Here is a 16,203-nt window from a genome sequence, read left to right on the forward strand (position 1 = left end):
TGGAAACATATTTCTTGTTCATGGATTGGAGGAATTAATATTCTTAAAATGTCCATACTACCCAACACAATCTATAGACTCAGTGCATTTCCTTTCAAAATTCCAAGGGCATATTTAGCAGAGCTAGAACAAATAACTCCAAAATTTGTAGAAAATCACAAAAGATCTCGAATTGCCAGAACAATCTTGAGAAAAAAGAACAAAGCCAGAAGTACCATTCTCCCTGATTTCAAACTATCCTACAAAGCTATAGTAATCAAAACCACATGGTATTGGCACAAAAACAGACAGACAGATCAATGGGATAAAATTGAGAGCCCAGAAATAAAACCTCACTTATGTGGACAACTAATTTACAACAAAGGAGAAATAAGATAAAATAGAGAAAGGATAGTCTCTTTCTAGTTGGGAAAAATGGATGGCCACATGTAAAATAATGAAACTAGATGACTATCTTATGTCATACACAAAAATTAACTCAAAATGGAGTAGAGACTGAATAAGACTGAAACTATAACATTTTCTAGAAGAAAACTTAGGCAATAACCTCACTGACATTGGTCTTAGCAATGTTTTTATGTTGTGGATCTGACTCCAAAGTGAAGGGAAAGAAAAGCAAGAATAAACAAATGGAGCTACATCAAACTAAGAATCTTCTGCACAGTGAAAGGAACCACCAACAAAATGAAAAGGCAGCCGACTAAATGGCAGAAGATATTTGCAAATGGTAAACCTGATAAGTAGTTAATATCTAACATAAATAAAGGACTCATACAACTCTACAAAAAAGAGCAAACAACCCAATTAAAAAATGTGCAGAGGTTCTGAATAGAAACTTTTTGAAACACGCACATTAAAGGATGCTGAACACTAATTATTAGGGAAATGCAAATCCAAGCCAAATGAGATATCACTTCACACATAGTAGAATGGCTATTATCAAAAAGATAAGAGATAACAATTGTTGGAGAGGAGGTAGAGAAAAGGGAACCCTTTTCTGGGGAACCCTTTTCTGGGTTGGTGAGAATGTAAATTATGGTGGAGCAACCACTATAGAAAACACTATGAGATTCCTAAAAAAATTAAGAATAGAATGACCAAATAACCCAACTGTTTCCACTCCTGGGTATTTGAAGAAAATAAAAGCACTAATTTGGAAAGGTATATGCACTCCTGTGGTTATTGTAGCATTGTTTATAATAGCCAAGATATAAAAACAGTCTCTGTACCTGTGTCCATCAATGGATGAATGGATAAAGAAGATGGTGTGTGTGTAAGAGACATTCTTTTTATTAGTCTGTGTATTCAAGAGATGCCCAAATATATATATATATATATTTATAATGGAATGGTACTCAGTCATGAATAAAATTCTGTCATTTGTGACAGTGTTGATGGACCTTGAATGTATTACACTAAGTGAAATAAGTCAGATGGAGAAAGACAAATGCCATGTAATTTCACTGATATATTGAATCTAAAAAGCCAAATCAAATAAAAAAAACAAAACAAACTCACTGATACAGGAAACATTCAGTGGTTACCAGAGGGGAAGATGGTTGAGAGTGGGCAAAATTGATGATGAGCATCAACTTGTATAGTGATGGATGGTCACTAGACTTATGATCACTTTGTAAGGCATGCAGATGTTGAATTATAATGCTGTATACCTGAAACTAATATAATAAAAAAAGTTTCATTGCTCTAAAGGAATTTCACTTGAACATTGGTCAGCCATTGCTTGGTAACTGAGAATACCCATATTATATACATTTATATATTTTACAGGTTTAGAGCAGTTTGTTGGAAGAATGCAAGATTTTCGATTATACCAAGTGGCACTTACAAACAGGTAAGCAGATTGTAAAATTTTATACCTGTAAAACAGGTAGTTGAGGTTCAAAAAGTAGAAGATAAATGATGAACTCATTTAAGTAAGTGTTTGGCTGACATCACCCAATTAATGTTTCCAGTGTTTGCTCTGGTTTAGTCTTTGGTTGGTATTCACTCGTGCTACTCTGTTGGGTAACTTCTCATAGTATAAAATTGATCAAATTCTTTACAAAGGATTTATTGTAAGAAAACTTTATTTTAGAACAGATTTATTATAGAATTTGGAATACATTTGTTTACATTTTGTTGTATGTGAAGTAGTTTTTGATATGTAAGAATCTACTTCTTAAAATTGCTGTGTTGAATTTATAAGTACCAGAAAATGTAGAACAATGAAAATGATTAATTATTTTGACATGGAAAAATCTCAGGAGACAGGGCTGTTAGACTTGGAGACAAGAATAATAAGTAATTTGAAGAATTGATTTATTTCTTATTTCCAGTGAACAAATAATTAATGCAAACTTGGACTGTCTTTGTTTTCCTATCTTGAGAACAGGTGGGAATTCTTTCTTAGGCGTTCTTCAGGAGACGCAGATTTCCATTTTGATCAGACAGTTCAAGTGAAATTCTGCCTGAGATGTCCTCTGAAGTTTGTTTCCTGAGTTATGATTTGATGATATAATAGCAAATTGTTGTATGGATGAGTTCAAAAGAAGGTTTATTCACATTTCTTTCAGGGAAATGTAGATTAGTATGGTGAATTTCCAAAATTCAGGACAGGACTAGTTCTTGTAAATTTGAGAAGCATTACTCTCGAGATTCTGCTGTGATCAGTGGTATGTCCGTTAGCAATATAAACATTCTTTTTATTAGTCTGTATAATGAAGAGATGCCTGAATATAGGGTGCTGTAATACTGAAACATGTCACTGGGGAGATTTATTGCCACTAGCCTTTAAATCACCTTTGTCTGAAATTCTGAGGAGAACGGCATTGCAGTAATTTAGGGCAAATAAAGTTCTTCCCAAGGTGAAAACTTCACTGAGTTGTCACTTTTCGTCCCATTCAACATGTGATATCAGTTGAAAAATTTCAATGAGATTTAAAGAAGAAGGTGTGCTTTTATGTGATTTAGTGAATGAAAAAACTGCCTGCCTTCTCCATTGCCCTCCCCACTCCCTGGAGTCTGAGAGAAGTTTGGTCTCTTCACTTAGATCTGGGTTACTGGTGTTGACCTACCTGAAACGTCTGGAAAGGTGTTATGTGGAAGAATGCCTGTAAATAGAGTAACCGATTCTGATCTAGATCAGTATATTGCCCTTAATGGAAAAATTAAATATGTCTGCCTGAAGTTGGCATTCTTCTTTGACTGTTGGCAGCAGCCGTGTGATCTGAAGCCATGGAAGCATTTTAGGGTGCCAGAATCTGTACCGATGAGTCACGGGAAACCACTGACAAATAGTCTTGGCCTGGGTCCCTTCACCTAAAAGGGCAGCAGATAAAATACTTTCTTCCTTCCCGCCCATGGACAAGTGGGAAACCCTGTCAGTAACTCTTCATTATTTTAAGTAAATTACTGATCACTCTGTGGTAAGTCAGGTTAACAACCTAAGGGACTGTTACCTTTTTTTTTTTTATCACAAATAGACACAGTAGAATATTATGATATTTTAATAAATATCTTGATAATCAGTTAAGGGCTTGTGCATGCTCCTTGATGTAGAAGGTTAACACTCAGGAATGTACTGGTTTTGATACCCATTTTCTGAGAAGGCGTCTGTTTATTTGGCCAGGAATGACTTTGACTTTATGTTTTGTTTAGGAAATTATTAAAGCATCATGGGTACAAATCAAGACCTTCAAACAGTGGTATTCATTTGTGACACCTCTTAGAAGTTCTGTCACTGTTGAGCTATTTGTCCTTACAGTCTGCCTCTTGACTCCCACAGAGAGATTCTGGAAGTTTTCTCTGGACAGCTGCTCAGATTGCACATCCAGTCACATTGCCGCTGCCCTGGGAGCCACCCTCGGCTCCATCCTTTGGAACAGCGATACTGCATTCCTAATGATGCAGAAGACACGGCCAGTGACAGGGTGTCCCGGCTGAATCCTGAAGCCCATCCTCTGTCCTTTGTCAATGATAAGAATATTGCTACTTCGTGGGTTTCACACGTGTTTACCAACATTACCCAGCTTAATCAAGGAGTGACTATTTCCATAGATTTGGAAAATGGACAGTATCAGGTAATTTGAAACAATGGGATGTGTGTGAGTTTGCTGTGGTTGTTTCAAAAAATAACCGCAAATTGAATGGCTTTAAACAACAGAAATTTATTCTCTCACAGTTCTGAAGATCAGAAATACGAAATCAAGGTGTTGACGGGGCTGTGCTCCCTCTAAAGGCCCTAGGAGAGACCCTTTCCTTGCCTTTTCCAGGTTCTGGTGGCTCCTGGCATTACTTGGTTTATGGCAGCATTACTCTCATCTCTGCCTTCATCTCTCAGGGCTTTCTTGTTTCTGTGTGTGTCAATTGTTTCTCCTCTTCCTCTCATGAGAACCAGCCTACGGGACTATCTCATCTTGAGACCCTAAATTATATCTGCAAAGACCCTATTTCCAAATAAGGTCACAGTCACAGGTACCAGGAGTTAGTACTTGAACGCATCTGTTTGGGAACACAATTCAACCTGCTATAAAGTGAAACTGAATTGCACTATTGAATATTAACTCACTAAAGCAGTGTATTATAATGTATGTATGAAATAAAAATGTTTCAAAGCAGATATGCAGGACCTAATTTTTTAGAGATATGTATCAAAATCATATGAAATATTAAAACATTCTTTTCAGTATTAAGTAGCACAGATTAATAAAAACTGAGGTCCTTAATCTAAACATCTGCTTAAGAAGAAATACATAACAGTTATTTCATAGGAGCAATGTTCTTTTTTCATATCGTTACATCAAACCTAATACTAATTTCACTTTAATTTATAAAATCCTTGAGACGAGGGACATATATATATGCAGTTATAGAATGTGTTGCCTTTACTATAAGGCTATGAAATTTCTGGATGTCTAATTGATACTTGGTAGCTGTCATTATGAGGAAGTAAGCCATTATATTTGAATCTCACCATTTCATGGTTTGGTTTATACTGATGGATCAAACAAAAAGTTCAGTGGCAGTAATTAACATCCATTTTCAGGTGTTTTATATTATCATCCAGTTCTTTAGTCCACAACCAACAGCAATAAGGATTCAAAGGAAGAAAGAGGACAGCCTCGACTGGGAGGATTGGCAGTATTTTGCTAGAAATTGCAGTGCTTTCGGAATGAAGAACAATGGAGATTTGGAAAATCCTGATTCTGTCAACTGTCTTCAGCTCTCCAAGTATGAATTCTTTTTGAGGATTACCTTTGAAGGCATTTAGGAGTTCATTTTAATAGACTAATGAGCTCGTGGTAACCCACATGTAAGCTAACTCAACGGGTAGACACTTCCTTCTCTCACCAACTTTGTTGAGGCAGATTTTTCCAAGACTCCTCCCTAAATTGAGTTGTAAACAATGTTTAAAATTCTGGTAAACAACTTCAGAGTCTTTCTTGCTTATTGTCTCATTTATGCGTTAAAATTGATTTTCAGATTGTTTAGAAAGTTTCCTTTATTAATAGAAATTTACTGTGTCCCCGAGGAGATGTTTTACTACATTTTTATGCAATGCTCCTGTATTGTTTGTGTATGAAATATATGGAATGTTTGTTTTCCCAGAATGAAGAATTTATTACTAATGTTATGCTGTGATTGTTATTTTGTCAAAAATGTGAATATTTTTTCATGATTTCAAACTTCTTTCATCACTAGTTTTACTCCATATTCCCGTGGTAATGTCACCTTTAGCATCCTGACACCTGGACCACATCATCGTCCTGGATACAATAATTTCTATAATACCCCATCTCTTCAAGAGTTTGTAAAAGCCACACAAGTACGTCTTCATTTCCATGGACAGTACCACACAACTGAGACTTCTGTCAGCCCCAGACACAGATACTATGGGGTCAATGAAATCACCGTCACTGGAAGGTAGTGTTCATTACTGTTTCAAGTGTGCTTTTCATTATGAATATTGTTTTCAAGATTTTTGTCATACTTACTAAACAATACATTAACATTTTAGAGCAAGTCAGATACCAATCTTCATGTATTGAAATAGTTTTCTACTCTCAGATTTTGGGGGGGAGAGATCTGCCTTTGCTGTACATAATATCACATAAATTTTCAAAAGCTATTGGGTTTAGAAGTTAGGATATTCTGAAGCCAACTTAGAAATAATTTACCAAATATTTTGCTTGTTTTTTTTCTGGAATATGATTTTCAAGTATTCTTGAAATCAAAGAGAAAGAACTAGATTTGGAATTGTAACTGTAGTGCCAGCTGGTTTGTAAGTACTGGGCTGGGTCTCCCTAAGTTCACAGTTCACCATTTTATGAGGAATATTTATTTTCCCTTAAAGGAAAGATCTAATATACCCTAAGTATTTTATAAATACCTGACTGTAACTGAGAACATGGCTCACAATATTTAAACAAGTGAATAGCTGGAGAACTAACAGGCAGCAACCTCTCTACTATGGAAATGGCACACATACATAGACTATATTTAAAACTGTTTTGTACAAGAATGATATGCCCTATAAATAAAGCACATCTTTAAAAACAGATCAGAATATCAACATATAAATGTTACTTGTTAAGTAATAGCACAATGAAAAATAATAGTATTAAATATTCACCACCTAATTTAGGGGAAAAAACCAACAAAATTGAAATTTGTTACCTTTATTCTGTAGTTTATTCTAAACCTTATAGTCTTAGCTGTGTTTTCAGTAGTTTTAGTAAATGCCCTTTCTTGGCAAGCTTGCCACACGGTTGATAATAGGTGTAAACAACCTAGGATGGGCTTGAAAATCACCTTCACAATCAGTGTGGTTTGGATGTTGATGATGATCCTTTCAATGCTTCAGGATTAATTAAAAACTTTCATGACTATCCACAGGCTTAAAGAGAAACTGACTTTTCTGTTGATTTCCACATTTGTCTCCCTTGTTGGAGCCACATAGTGAATATATGCATAGACCTTTACATACATTAACAGTGGAGTCGGTGTTTCTGAGTTGTCGGATGCTCACATTCACAGGTGCCAGTGCCATGGTCATGCCGATAACTGTGACACGACAAGCCGACCCTACCGATGCCTCTGCTCTCAGGAAAGCTTCACTGAAGGACTTCAGGTGAGTTCCCTATTAATGATTGGAAATCTCAGAAAAGGAAGGGTGTTGAATATAAATTCTTGATTTGGTCTAACTTCTGGGTATGAAAAAAATAAATTAATATGAACTTGAAATGTTAACTATTTCAGAAAACTTTTTTGTAGAGAAAAATTAAAGCCATTAATAAACTCTAAAATTAATTTTAAAAAATTCTCTATGAAAGAAATAACAGCTAATACTAAACCCAGAGATTTTATTTTCCCTTTCTTTTTTCTTCATTTCATCAACATTATCATATTTTATAACAATGTTTAAGGTACCTGAAGAGATGGCACTAAAAAACGGGTCAGGTTACTGTATCTAAAGGGTAAATTTTTGCAAAGGTATCTAGAGAGATCTTTGTTTGCATCAATCAAATTTAATTCATTATTGATAATAGGAATTTTAAGTAATTTGAAAATCTACAGTAAGATGACTTACAAGTTATATTATTTTAGCTTGTCTATGATTATTATCCAGGTAAGTTTCACAGTTGAAGTAGAAATCTAGCTACATTTTAGGAATAAGAAGTAAATGAAAAAAACTTTTTGAGAGAGATTTATTAGACGTATTCAGCTTAAACATCAGTAACAGCTGATATGAAAAAGGGTACAGCAGCAGTAACAGTCACACCAGTAATAAAAGTGTAGTGTAAAGTCTTCAGTCAATGGTGTTTGAAGCACTCGGCTGCCAGTTTGTAAGAGAATTTAAGATGTGTGTGGGTTTTTCCTACACTAAGCAATTGAATTCTCTGTGGATGCTAACTGGGTGTCCTACAACTTAATTCAACCCTGACACAACTGGAATTAGCACAGACCCCGTGAGTTTAGGGCTTAGTCTCGTAAGACAGCCCTCTCTTTAGATGCCAACTGCAGGTAGTGGGTCCCCAGGTTAACAGCTTGTGTCTGATTCAGCTACAAGTTAGGAGTTCCCCTTCCCACTCCTTGTGTTTGATCATATGCTAGAATGGCTCACAAACTCAAGTAAACAGTTTACATACTAGATGACCTTTTATTATGAAAGGCTGCAAATCCAGAACAGCCCAGATGGAAGGGGTACATAGGGAGGGTGTGGAGGAAGGGGCACAGAGCTTCCATGCCCTCTCTGAGCATATCCTCCCAGCACTTTAATGCGTTTAGCAACCTAGAAGCTCTTTGAACCTCTTTAGCTAGAGTTTATACGGAAGGCACATTAAGCATGAATGATTAAATCATTAGCCATTGGTGATTGTGCGTGACCTCCAGCCCCTGTCTCTCTCTGGAGGTCCAGAAGTGGGGCTGAAAGTTCCAACCCTCTAATCACATGGTTGGTTCCCCTGGCAACCAGCCTCTGCTCTTAGAGGGTTTCCAAAAACCACCTCATTAACATAAAATCAGGTGGGGTTGAAGGGATTTGTTATGAATAAGAAAAAAAATGCTCCTTTCACCTTACTGCTCTGGAGCTATTTTAGAAGGGACTGGGGACAGAAACCAAATATTGTAACAAAATATGCCCCCATCACTCTTAACAGTACAGAAATTACAAGAGTTTTAGGAACTATGTGCCAGAGACTGAATATGTATTTTTTATTATGTCACAATCCCTAATACACAAAGAACACTTAAAGAATAATAAGAAAAATACAACTTAAAAAAGGAGCAAATATATTAACAAAAAATTTACAAAGAAGAATTGATAATTTTCAACAAATGCATGAAAGGTTACCCAACCTCAGTTTTAATTAGGAAAGTGGAATTTATAACAGAAGATTGTTTTTAACTATCTAATTAGCAGGAAGTTTCAAAATTGATAACATTTAGATTTGTGAGAATATGAACTTTTATACATCATTGATGGAATTACTAATTGGTACAAAAGTTCTGGAGGATAATTTGGCCATATCTACAATAAAATGAAAAGTTGTAAATACAGTAAATTACATTATGTAATTGTTGTCATTCTAAAAAGCAATTCTTCAATGACAAGAGTATGGGATGGTTGTATTGGTATATTTTGTTACATAAATATGGAATTATGTGTTAGTATATTTGTCTTTGAAAACTCATAGATTCCTTGTGACTTGTGAACTTCCCTGCCTTCCAGACCTTGACCTGACTTGTGTTTAGTCCCTTCACTTCTCTGTGCACTTTGTTTTAGGATTTCATGGAATATCTTGTTTTTGTTTGTTTTTTTTTAAATATCTTAGAGGTTTTGGCAAATTCTTTTTCTGTCTTCTGAGATTCTTAATTAATCTAATTTGGTTTCTGACTACATTAGTGTGTATTATTCAGTGGCAAGAACATTATCTGAAATGCGGGCATCCTCTGGCATATTTAGGATGCAGTGATGATTCTCAGTTTCAACTCAGGGTCTTTGATTTGGTTCCAGCTGCCTTTCTTTCTTTCTGTGTTCTCGAACCCAAGTTTTCATGTTCTAATTCAGATGTCCCTGTGAACTTACTCTCCAGATCATTGCTTTACACTGCTGATCTTTTTATTTACACATTTAGTCTTTGCCACTAGCTGATAGTTACTTTGAAAGAAGGAATCTTATACACTTCCTGGATTTCTAACACTGGAGTCTTTGAATTTGATTTGATTAGTATATCATGAGAAAAAACCATCTTTTTAAAAAGCATTGATTTTATTGTTTAGTTGTATGGCTTATATTGTTACAGAAGAGAAATTAATTGGATTAAGTTGATTGATTGACTATTCAGCCATATATTGTGTTTAAATTTTTGGCAGTTTGATTTGTTCTTGATTTTTACAGTTAAATTGACATTTATTCTATTTTCCTTGGTATCTTCTTTCAGTCCTTTAAGGTAGACACTTCTTTCCTTTGCAGTCAGTGATTTCTTTCATTAATCTCACTCCTCCTTCCTAAACCCACTAATAACCCAATTAAAAAATGCTCAGGTGTGAAATGAGTAGAGCAGTTTGATCTGAGTATACCCATTAAGTGCAAACTGAGGACTGGCTAATACCATCGTATGTTTGGTGTTTTCTGAGCTTCTCTTGCTTTAGTTTGACTAGTTTCTCTTCCCTTCCCCTACCCCCTCTCTTTCTCTTGGTACCTCATCCCATTTCCCCCTCTTCTTTCTCTTCAACTGCTCACAGTTAAGTGACTGATATTTTATGATACTTGGATGATTTCATGCTTCCTCTTAAAAATAGAGCCATTAAATGACTCAAGGCTCATGATTGGTTTCAGAAGTCAAGTTGGGATTTTTCAGACTTGGTCTCAGGTGGTGACTGTTGGATTATGAACTAGTGAAATAATTAACTATCATTAAGGTTGAGAATATGTTGTAATGCTACTTATTTTGACATTAAGTGCCCTTTGAAAACAAAAGTTTAAAAGTTGACTTGTCCGTTGCTTTCCTCCTTGACATATTTTGATACTTCATGAATTTAGCCATAAATAAAAAAGTAACAAATACCATTCACTTAGCAAAGTTTGGCAAATGCAACTGAAGGGAAAAAATCAATAGATTGTGTTAAGTTGAATGATTTCTCAGTCCTGTATTTTCAACAATGTGTTGAAAATGATAAATGATTTTATAAAGCATTTACAAGCATAGCCATCTCTTATTTTATCATTCATTGTATTTTAATACATGTGGGACTTATGTGTCTGAAAAAGTTGTCTTACAATAATTTGAAAATATACGTATTCAAATGTTTTTCACATTGTTCCACTTTTTAAAAAATATATTTTAATACAAGCCGTTCATATCCTATTTGAACCAATGTTCTTTTTAAAGATCTGGACATAATCCAAAAAGAATATCTTCAATTTCACAGTATTATGCTAGCCATTAGTAATATTACTCAATAAACAGGGCTTTTGTGAATTATATTACAGCCATTTGGCAAACAGATGAACGTAAGCCTTGAGAATATGCCAGTTCTTGGCAATTGTCAGTCCCATGAGAAAGTGTTTTTAGCGGAAGTGAAAATGAATGAAGCCAGGAGAAAAGAAGAAAATGGTAAATGCAGAAACAAGTTCATACATGAAGCCATTCTAGAGAATTTTCTGTATGAAACAGTCATCAGCTGTGTTAAAGTTGGTGTTACAAACTGGCGGTTGTTGGGCAGAAACAGTGTTTAAAAAGTTTTTATTTAATTTTTCTCTCTTTAAAATCTCTGGCTTCTCTTAAGTAGAAAGTAGTCCAACACTGTGCCCATGTTCCCCCTTGGCAATAACAGGATAACTCAGGATAGTAATTATCCTCTTTAGAGAATTATTACTTTTCATTTGCTGTCATATTTACTACTGTCCTTAAGTTTACATCTGGGTGGCTTCATGTCTGTTAACTACCTGGCCTACGGAGACCTTTAAGCTTCTGAACCCCACAAAGTGAACTGTAGGAACAGACTGAGACTTCCCAGAAGCTGGAAGATGTGATTAGTTATTCTGGGCAGAGCAAGATCAACAGTCTATTTCATAGTTCCTGTTTCTTTAGTCCATTCATAAAAATTAAAAAAAACTAACAAATAATAAAAACCTACTCAATCTATTACCGAAGACCCCACTAATTCTAAGGTGATTTAAGGCCCACTTACTTTTTAAGTATTCAGTTATATTTTGTGAAACTTAAGACACATGTACCTTGGGGAGGCTCACTGACTCTCCTCAGTGCTACTGGATTAGGAACTTTGACACATTTTGATATTGTATTGGCAATTTTAAGGTTTTCACTTTAATGTATTATGCATGCTGTAAATAATAATGGCATATTTCATTAATAGAGAATAATTTTCTAGTACTTGTCACCCCAAATGGCTGAAGCAGTGAATAATTAATTTACTGGGTCCATTTTAGGATGAATCTACGGCAAAACAAATCCCAGCAGACTAAGATAACTTTTGAACAGAGTTGTTTTAAAGTAGGTTTCAAGATTACATGGCATTGAACTTGCATGAATCATAGGATTGTTTGATACAGTTTTTCAATGATTAATTTTATTTGGATAATCATAATTACTGTTACTTGTATATGTATTTCTAATTTTAAGTAATTTTAAAATTTTGATAAAAGTATAAATTCATATATAGGAGTAAGAAATAATACAAAGAGATTTCTTTTTCCCTTTACCAAATTTGAACATCTTGCAAAACTACTCTTTTTTCCTTTTTAAATCAACTTTCTTGAAGTGAATTGAAAAATGTATACTTTGAGGTTTGGCAAATGTACACCCTTGTGTAATAACTACTCTGATCAAGATATAGAATGTTTTCCCCTCCTCAGGTTCACTCTTGTGTTCCTTTGTAGACAATGCGTCCCCACAACGACCACTCTCAGGAAACTGCCAATCTGTTCTGTGTCACTATAGCTTAGTTTTGCCTGTTATAAAATTTCATATCATGGAGTTATGCAATGTGTATTATTTGGTAAATTGGCTTCTAAACACCCCCCGCCAATACTCCCTTGTACTTCTTAGATCATTTCCTAACTACTTGTGATATTAACTTTATTGTAATGAAGTAGCTGGTTCACCCACTTAAGAAATCCATTATAACTATCAAAAAATGCGTTAAGTTCATTGCTGCGGAATACAACCTGGGAACTGGAAGCTCACGAATGTATGTTATATATCAGTTAAAGTGGTAGCCTGGCTACAATATACCTATTACTTCTTTCCTGCCCTTATCTAGTACTTTCTTTACCTGTTCTAAGAGTTCAAGTTTTGATAGAGTCTAGTTTTAAGAAAAGTGCCTTCAGCTGAAACTTGCATCCTTATGATTTTTCATTTTCTTTTAACAGTTATGTTCACCTTTCAAGGGCTGTAGGCCAAGAATGATGCAATGAGCAGTGCCTCCGCCAAGCACTGGCACTTTGTTGGCTACTTAACTATTCTTTCATCATTTTGTGACATCATTATCTGCAAGGGTGGCCAAGCATTCACAGAGCAATTTATTAGTAACCATGAATACTTCTCTTATTCTTTGGCTCTGATTTGTGACCCTTTTATAACATTAATCATGGATTTTATGAATTAACTGAACTCAAACTATCAGAATGCATTTTGTTAGTGTTATAAATAGCAGAGCCAGCTTAAAACATTTTATATAATAAGCCTTTATGCCATTCAATAATTTGAGTGGTGCCAACGTCACACTCTACAATGCTTTTTATGTAAATGGATGTTTCCTGTTATTTTAGAGAGTGTACTCCTCTAGAGCACTGAAGTTCAGAGGTATGAGTCATTGTGACTAACTTCTGTCTTATTTTTATTCCACACTGAGCTTGACCACAACTTTTGTTTCTGTTCGCTCACAGAAACTTTTACTCTGAATGTATTTCATTTTATTTTACAATTTTTGTAACACTAGTGAATTTACTTTTATGTAACTAGCATTCAGGCAGTTCATATTATAGAATCTACATTAGATGTACATTTAATGAGTCAAAGTCAAGAATTTCATTTCCTATCTGACACATAGATGATATTATTAATCTTTGAAAAACATACTTAAACTAGTTATTTCCCTGCATAGGTCTGTGCATAAATGCCTTTAAAATGTAAATTAAAAACATGAAAAAGAGGTTGAGGACAAGAGGATAGATTGAGATGGCTTTATAGAAGAAGCAAACAGAGATAATGAAAATATAAAAATAGTAAAATAAGATACTTAAAGGGTAAAGAATTGTCCAAAGTTGAGGAGTGACATGGTTCTCCTGAACCCTAAGTAGCCTATGAATTAAAAAAAAATTTATAGCTCAGATATAATTAGTCTGAAAATCACCAGAGACCAAGAGCAGATCCTAAAGGTAGCCAGAGAGAAAAAGACAAATCATTTACAGATATGAATGTATAAGAAATTGTGACATTGGAGATCTCAACCCACAGTAGAAGCCAGAATACAGTGGAACAGTATCTCTGAAGTGCAAAGAGGAAGTAACCAACAAACCTAGAATTGTATCTGTAGCTAGACTATCAATTAACAGCAAGGGAGGAAGAAAATACATTTCTGTCTAACAAAAATTTATCAACTTTACCAGTAGACTCACTAAAAGAATTCCTAGAAGATATACTTCATAAAGAAATATAGTGATCCCAGAAAAGAGGCATGATGTATAAGAAGGAATTGTGAGCAAGTATATCAGCATATATATATTAGCTGTACTAAATAATATTATTTAATAATATAGTTAATAAATGTAAACTGTATTAATAATAGCACAACATATTGGAGAGTATAAAAATAGCAAGATGTTGCTAAAGTGGACATTAAAAATACAATCAAAGGAAAGGAAATTACCCAACTCCAGCCCCCCGTGGTTATCCTGTTGCACCTAGGGGGTCAGATTGAGGAACTGTCACACACTCATTGAAAGACTGAGACTGTAGAACACTTCCCTACCACTCACAACTCACCACCATGTCACTAAAGGCATATTTTTCTGGAGTTCGTTTTACATCATGTCCAGCTTTTTTAAAAAACTAAAAGGTATACTAAAGGACAAAAAATATGGTTGAAAGAGAACAAATGTCAGACCCAGGTGCAGATATGGCAGAAATGTTGGACTTACCAGATTTAGAGCTTAAAAAAGCTGTGATTAATATGCTACAGGTTCTCACAGGAAAATGATACAGAATGAAAATGCAAGAACAAATGAATGATGTAAACAGAAAGATGGAAATTCTAAAAAAAAAAATGCTAGAGATAAAAGATAATGCCATACAAATGAAGAATGTCTTTGATAGATTCATTAGGAGACCAGACATGGATAAAAGAAAATCTCTGAGTTTGAGGATATGTCAATAGAACCTTCCAAATCTGAAAAGCAGAGAAAAAAAAGACTTTAAAAAGGAGCAAAATATCCAAGAATTGTGGGACAGTTATTAAAAGGCAATATATGCAAAAGGGAAATACCAGAAACAGAAGCAAAAGAATGGAGAAGAAAAAATATTTGAAGCTGTAATAACTGAGGATTTCCCAGATTAATGTCAGGCATCGAAACCACAATTCCAAGAAGCCAGAGAACGCCAAGAGAAATAAACTCCAAGATCTTATGCCCAGGCATATCAGATTTAAACTGCAAGAAGTCAACGATTAAAAAAGTCTGAAAAGAGACCAGAAAGGAAACAACAAAAACAAAAACAAGCAAGAAACCCACCATCACCACCTAACCTATACAGGAACAAAGATAGGAATTAATTCTGATATTTCAGAAACCAGGCAAGCAAGAAAAGCTAAATATCTCAAGTATTGAGAGACACAACCCACCAACCAAGAATTCTGTAAACAGCAAAATCACCCTTCAGAAGTGAAGAAGAAATCAAAACTTTCTCAAAAACAATTGAGGAAATTTGTTCCCAGAAATGTTGAAGTTCTTCACAGAGAAGGAAAATGATATAGATCAGAAGCTTGGATCTACTGAAAAAAAGGAAGTGCCTTAGAGAAGAAATAAGTGAAGCTAAAGCAAGAACATTTACTTTTCTTATTTTTAGTTGATCTGAAAGATAACAATTTGTTCATAATAGCACAGTATACTTGATGATTATAGCTTATGTATTGGTGGATTGAATGGCAACAATGATACAAGGGGCAGGAGGGAGGACCTAGGAGTGCTTCCTTAGTATCAGGTACTTAAACTATCCATAAAGTGGTGTAGTGTTTGAAAATGAACTTAGATTAGTTGTAAATTATTGTAACTTAGTTGTAAATATATATTACAAACTTTAGGGCATCTAGTTTTTAAAAAAGCAAAAAAGGGATAATTGATATAAGAAAGGAGAGCAAATGGAATCATAGAAGATGATAAATTAAAATAACAAAAGGTAGAAAAAGAGGGGAAGACAAAAATAGAATCAAATAATGAGGGCAATGGATAGAAGATAGTAACAAATACAGTAGACATTACTCCAGACATCAGTAATTACTGTAAACATCAGTGGTCTAAACATCAATTAAAAGACCGTGATTGCCAGAGGGGATAAAAAACATGACACGATCGAATGTTTACAAGAAACCCATGTTAAATATAAAGAAACATAGATTAAAGGAATGGAGAAATTTACATCATATTAACACTAATCAAAAGAACACTAGTGTGAACAGTGAAAT

General features: G+C 34.6%; 1 protein-coding gene across 1 annotated transcript in view; it reads left to right on the forward strand.

The window, feature by feature from the left end:
- Positions 1 to 16,203, forward strand: part of USH2A (usherin) — a 698,253-nt gene that overhangs the window by 112,407 nt on the left and 569,643 nt on the right. The window contains exons 6-10 of the mRNA XM_072948735.1: positions 1,789 to 1,852; positions 3,785 to 4,079; positions 5,045 to 5,229; positions 5,701 to 5,922; positions 7,036 to 7,129. Coding sequence (XP_072804836.1) covers positions 1,789 to 1,852; positions 3,785 to 4,079; positions 5,045 to 5,229; positions 5,701 to 5,922; positions 7,036 to 7,129 — 860 coding nt within the window. The remainder of the gene's footprint in view (positions 1 to 1,788; positions 1,853 to 3,784; positions 4,080 to 5,044; positions 5,230 to 5,700; positions 5,923 to 7,035; positions 7,130 to 16,203) is intronic.

Source organism: Vicugna pacos, chromosome 23 (assembly GCF_048564905.1).
Source record: "Vicugna pacos chromosome 23, VicPac4, whole genome shotgun sequence".
Taxonomy (NCBI): Eukaryota; Metazoa; Chordata; class Mammalia; order Artiodactyla; family Camelidae; genus Vicugna; species Vicugna pacos.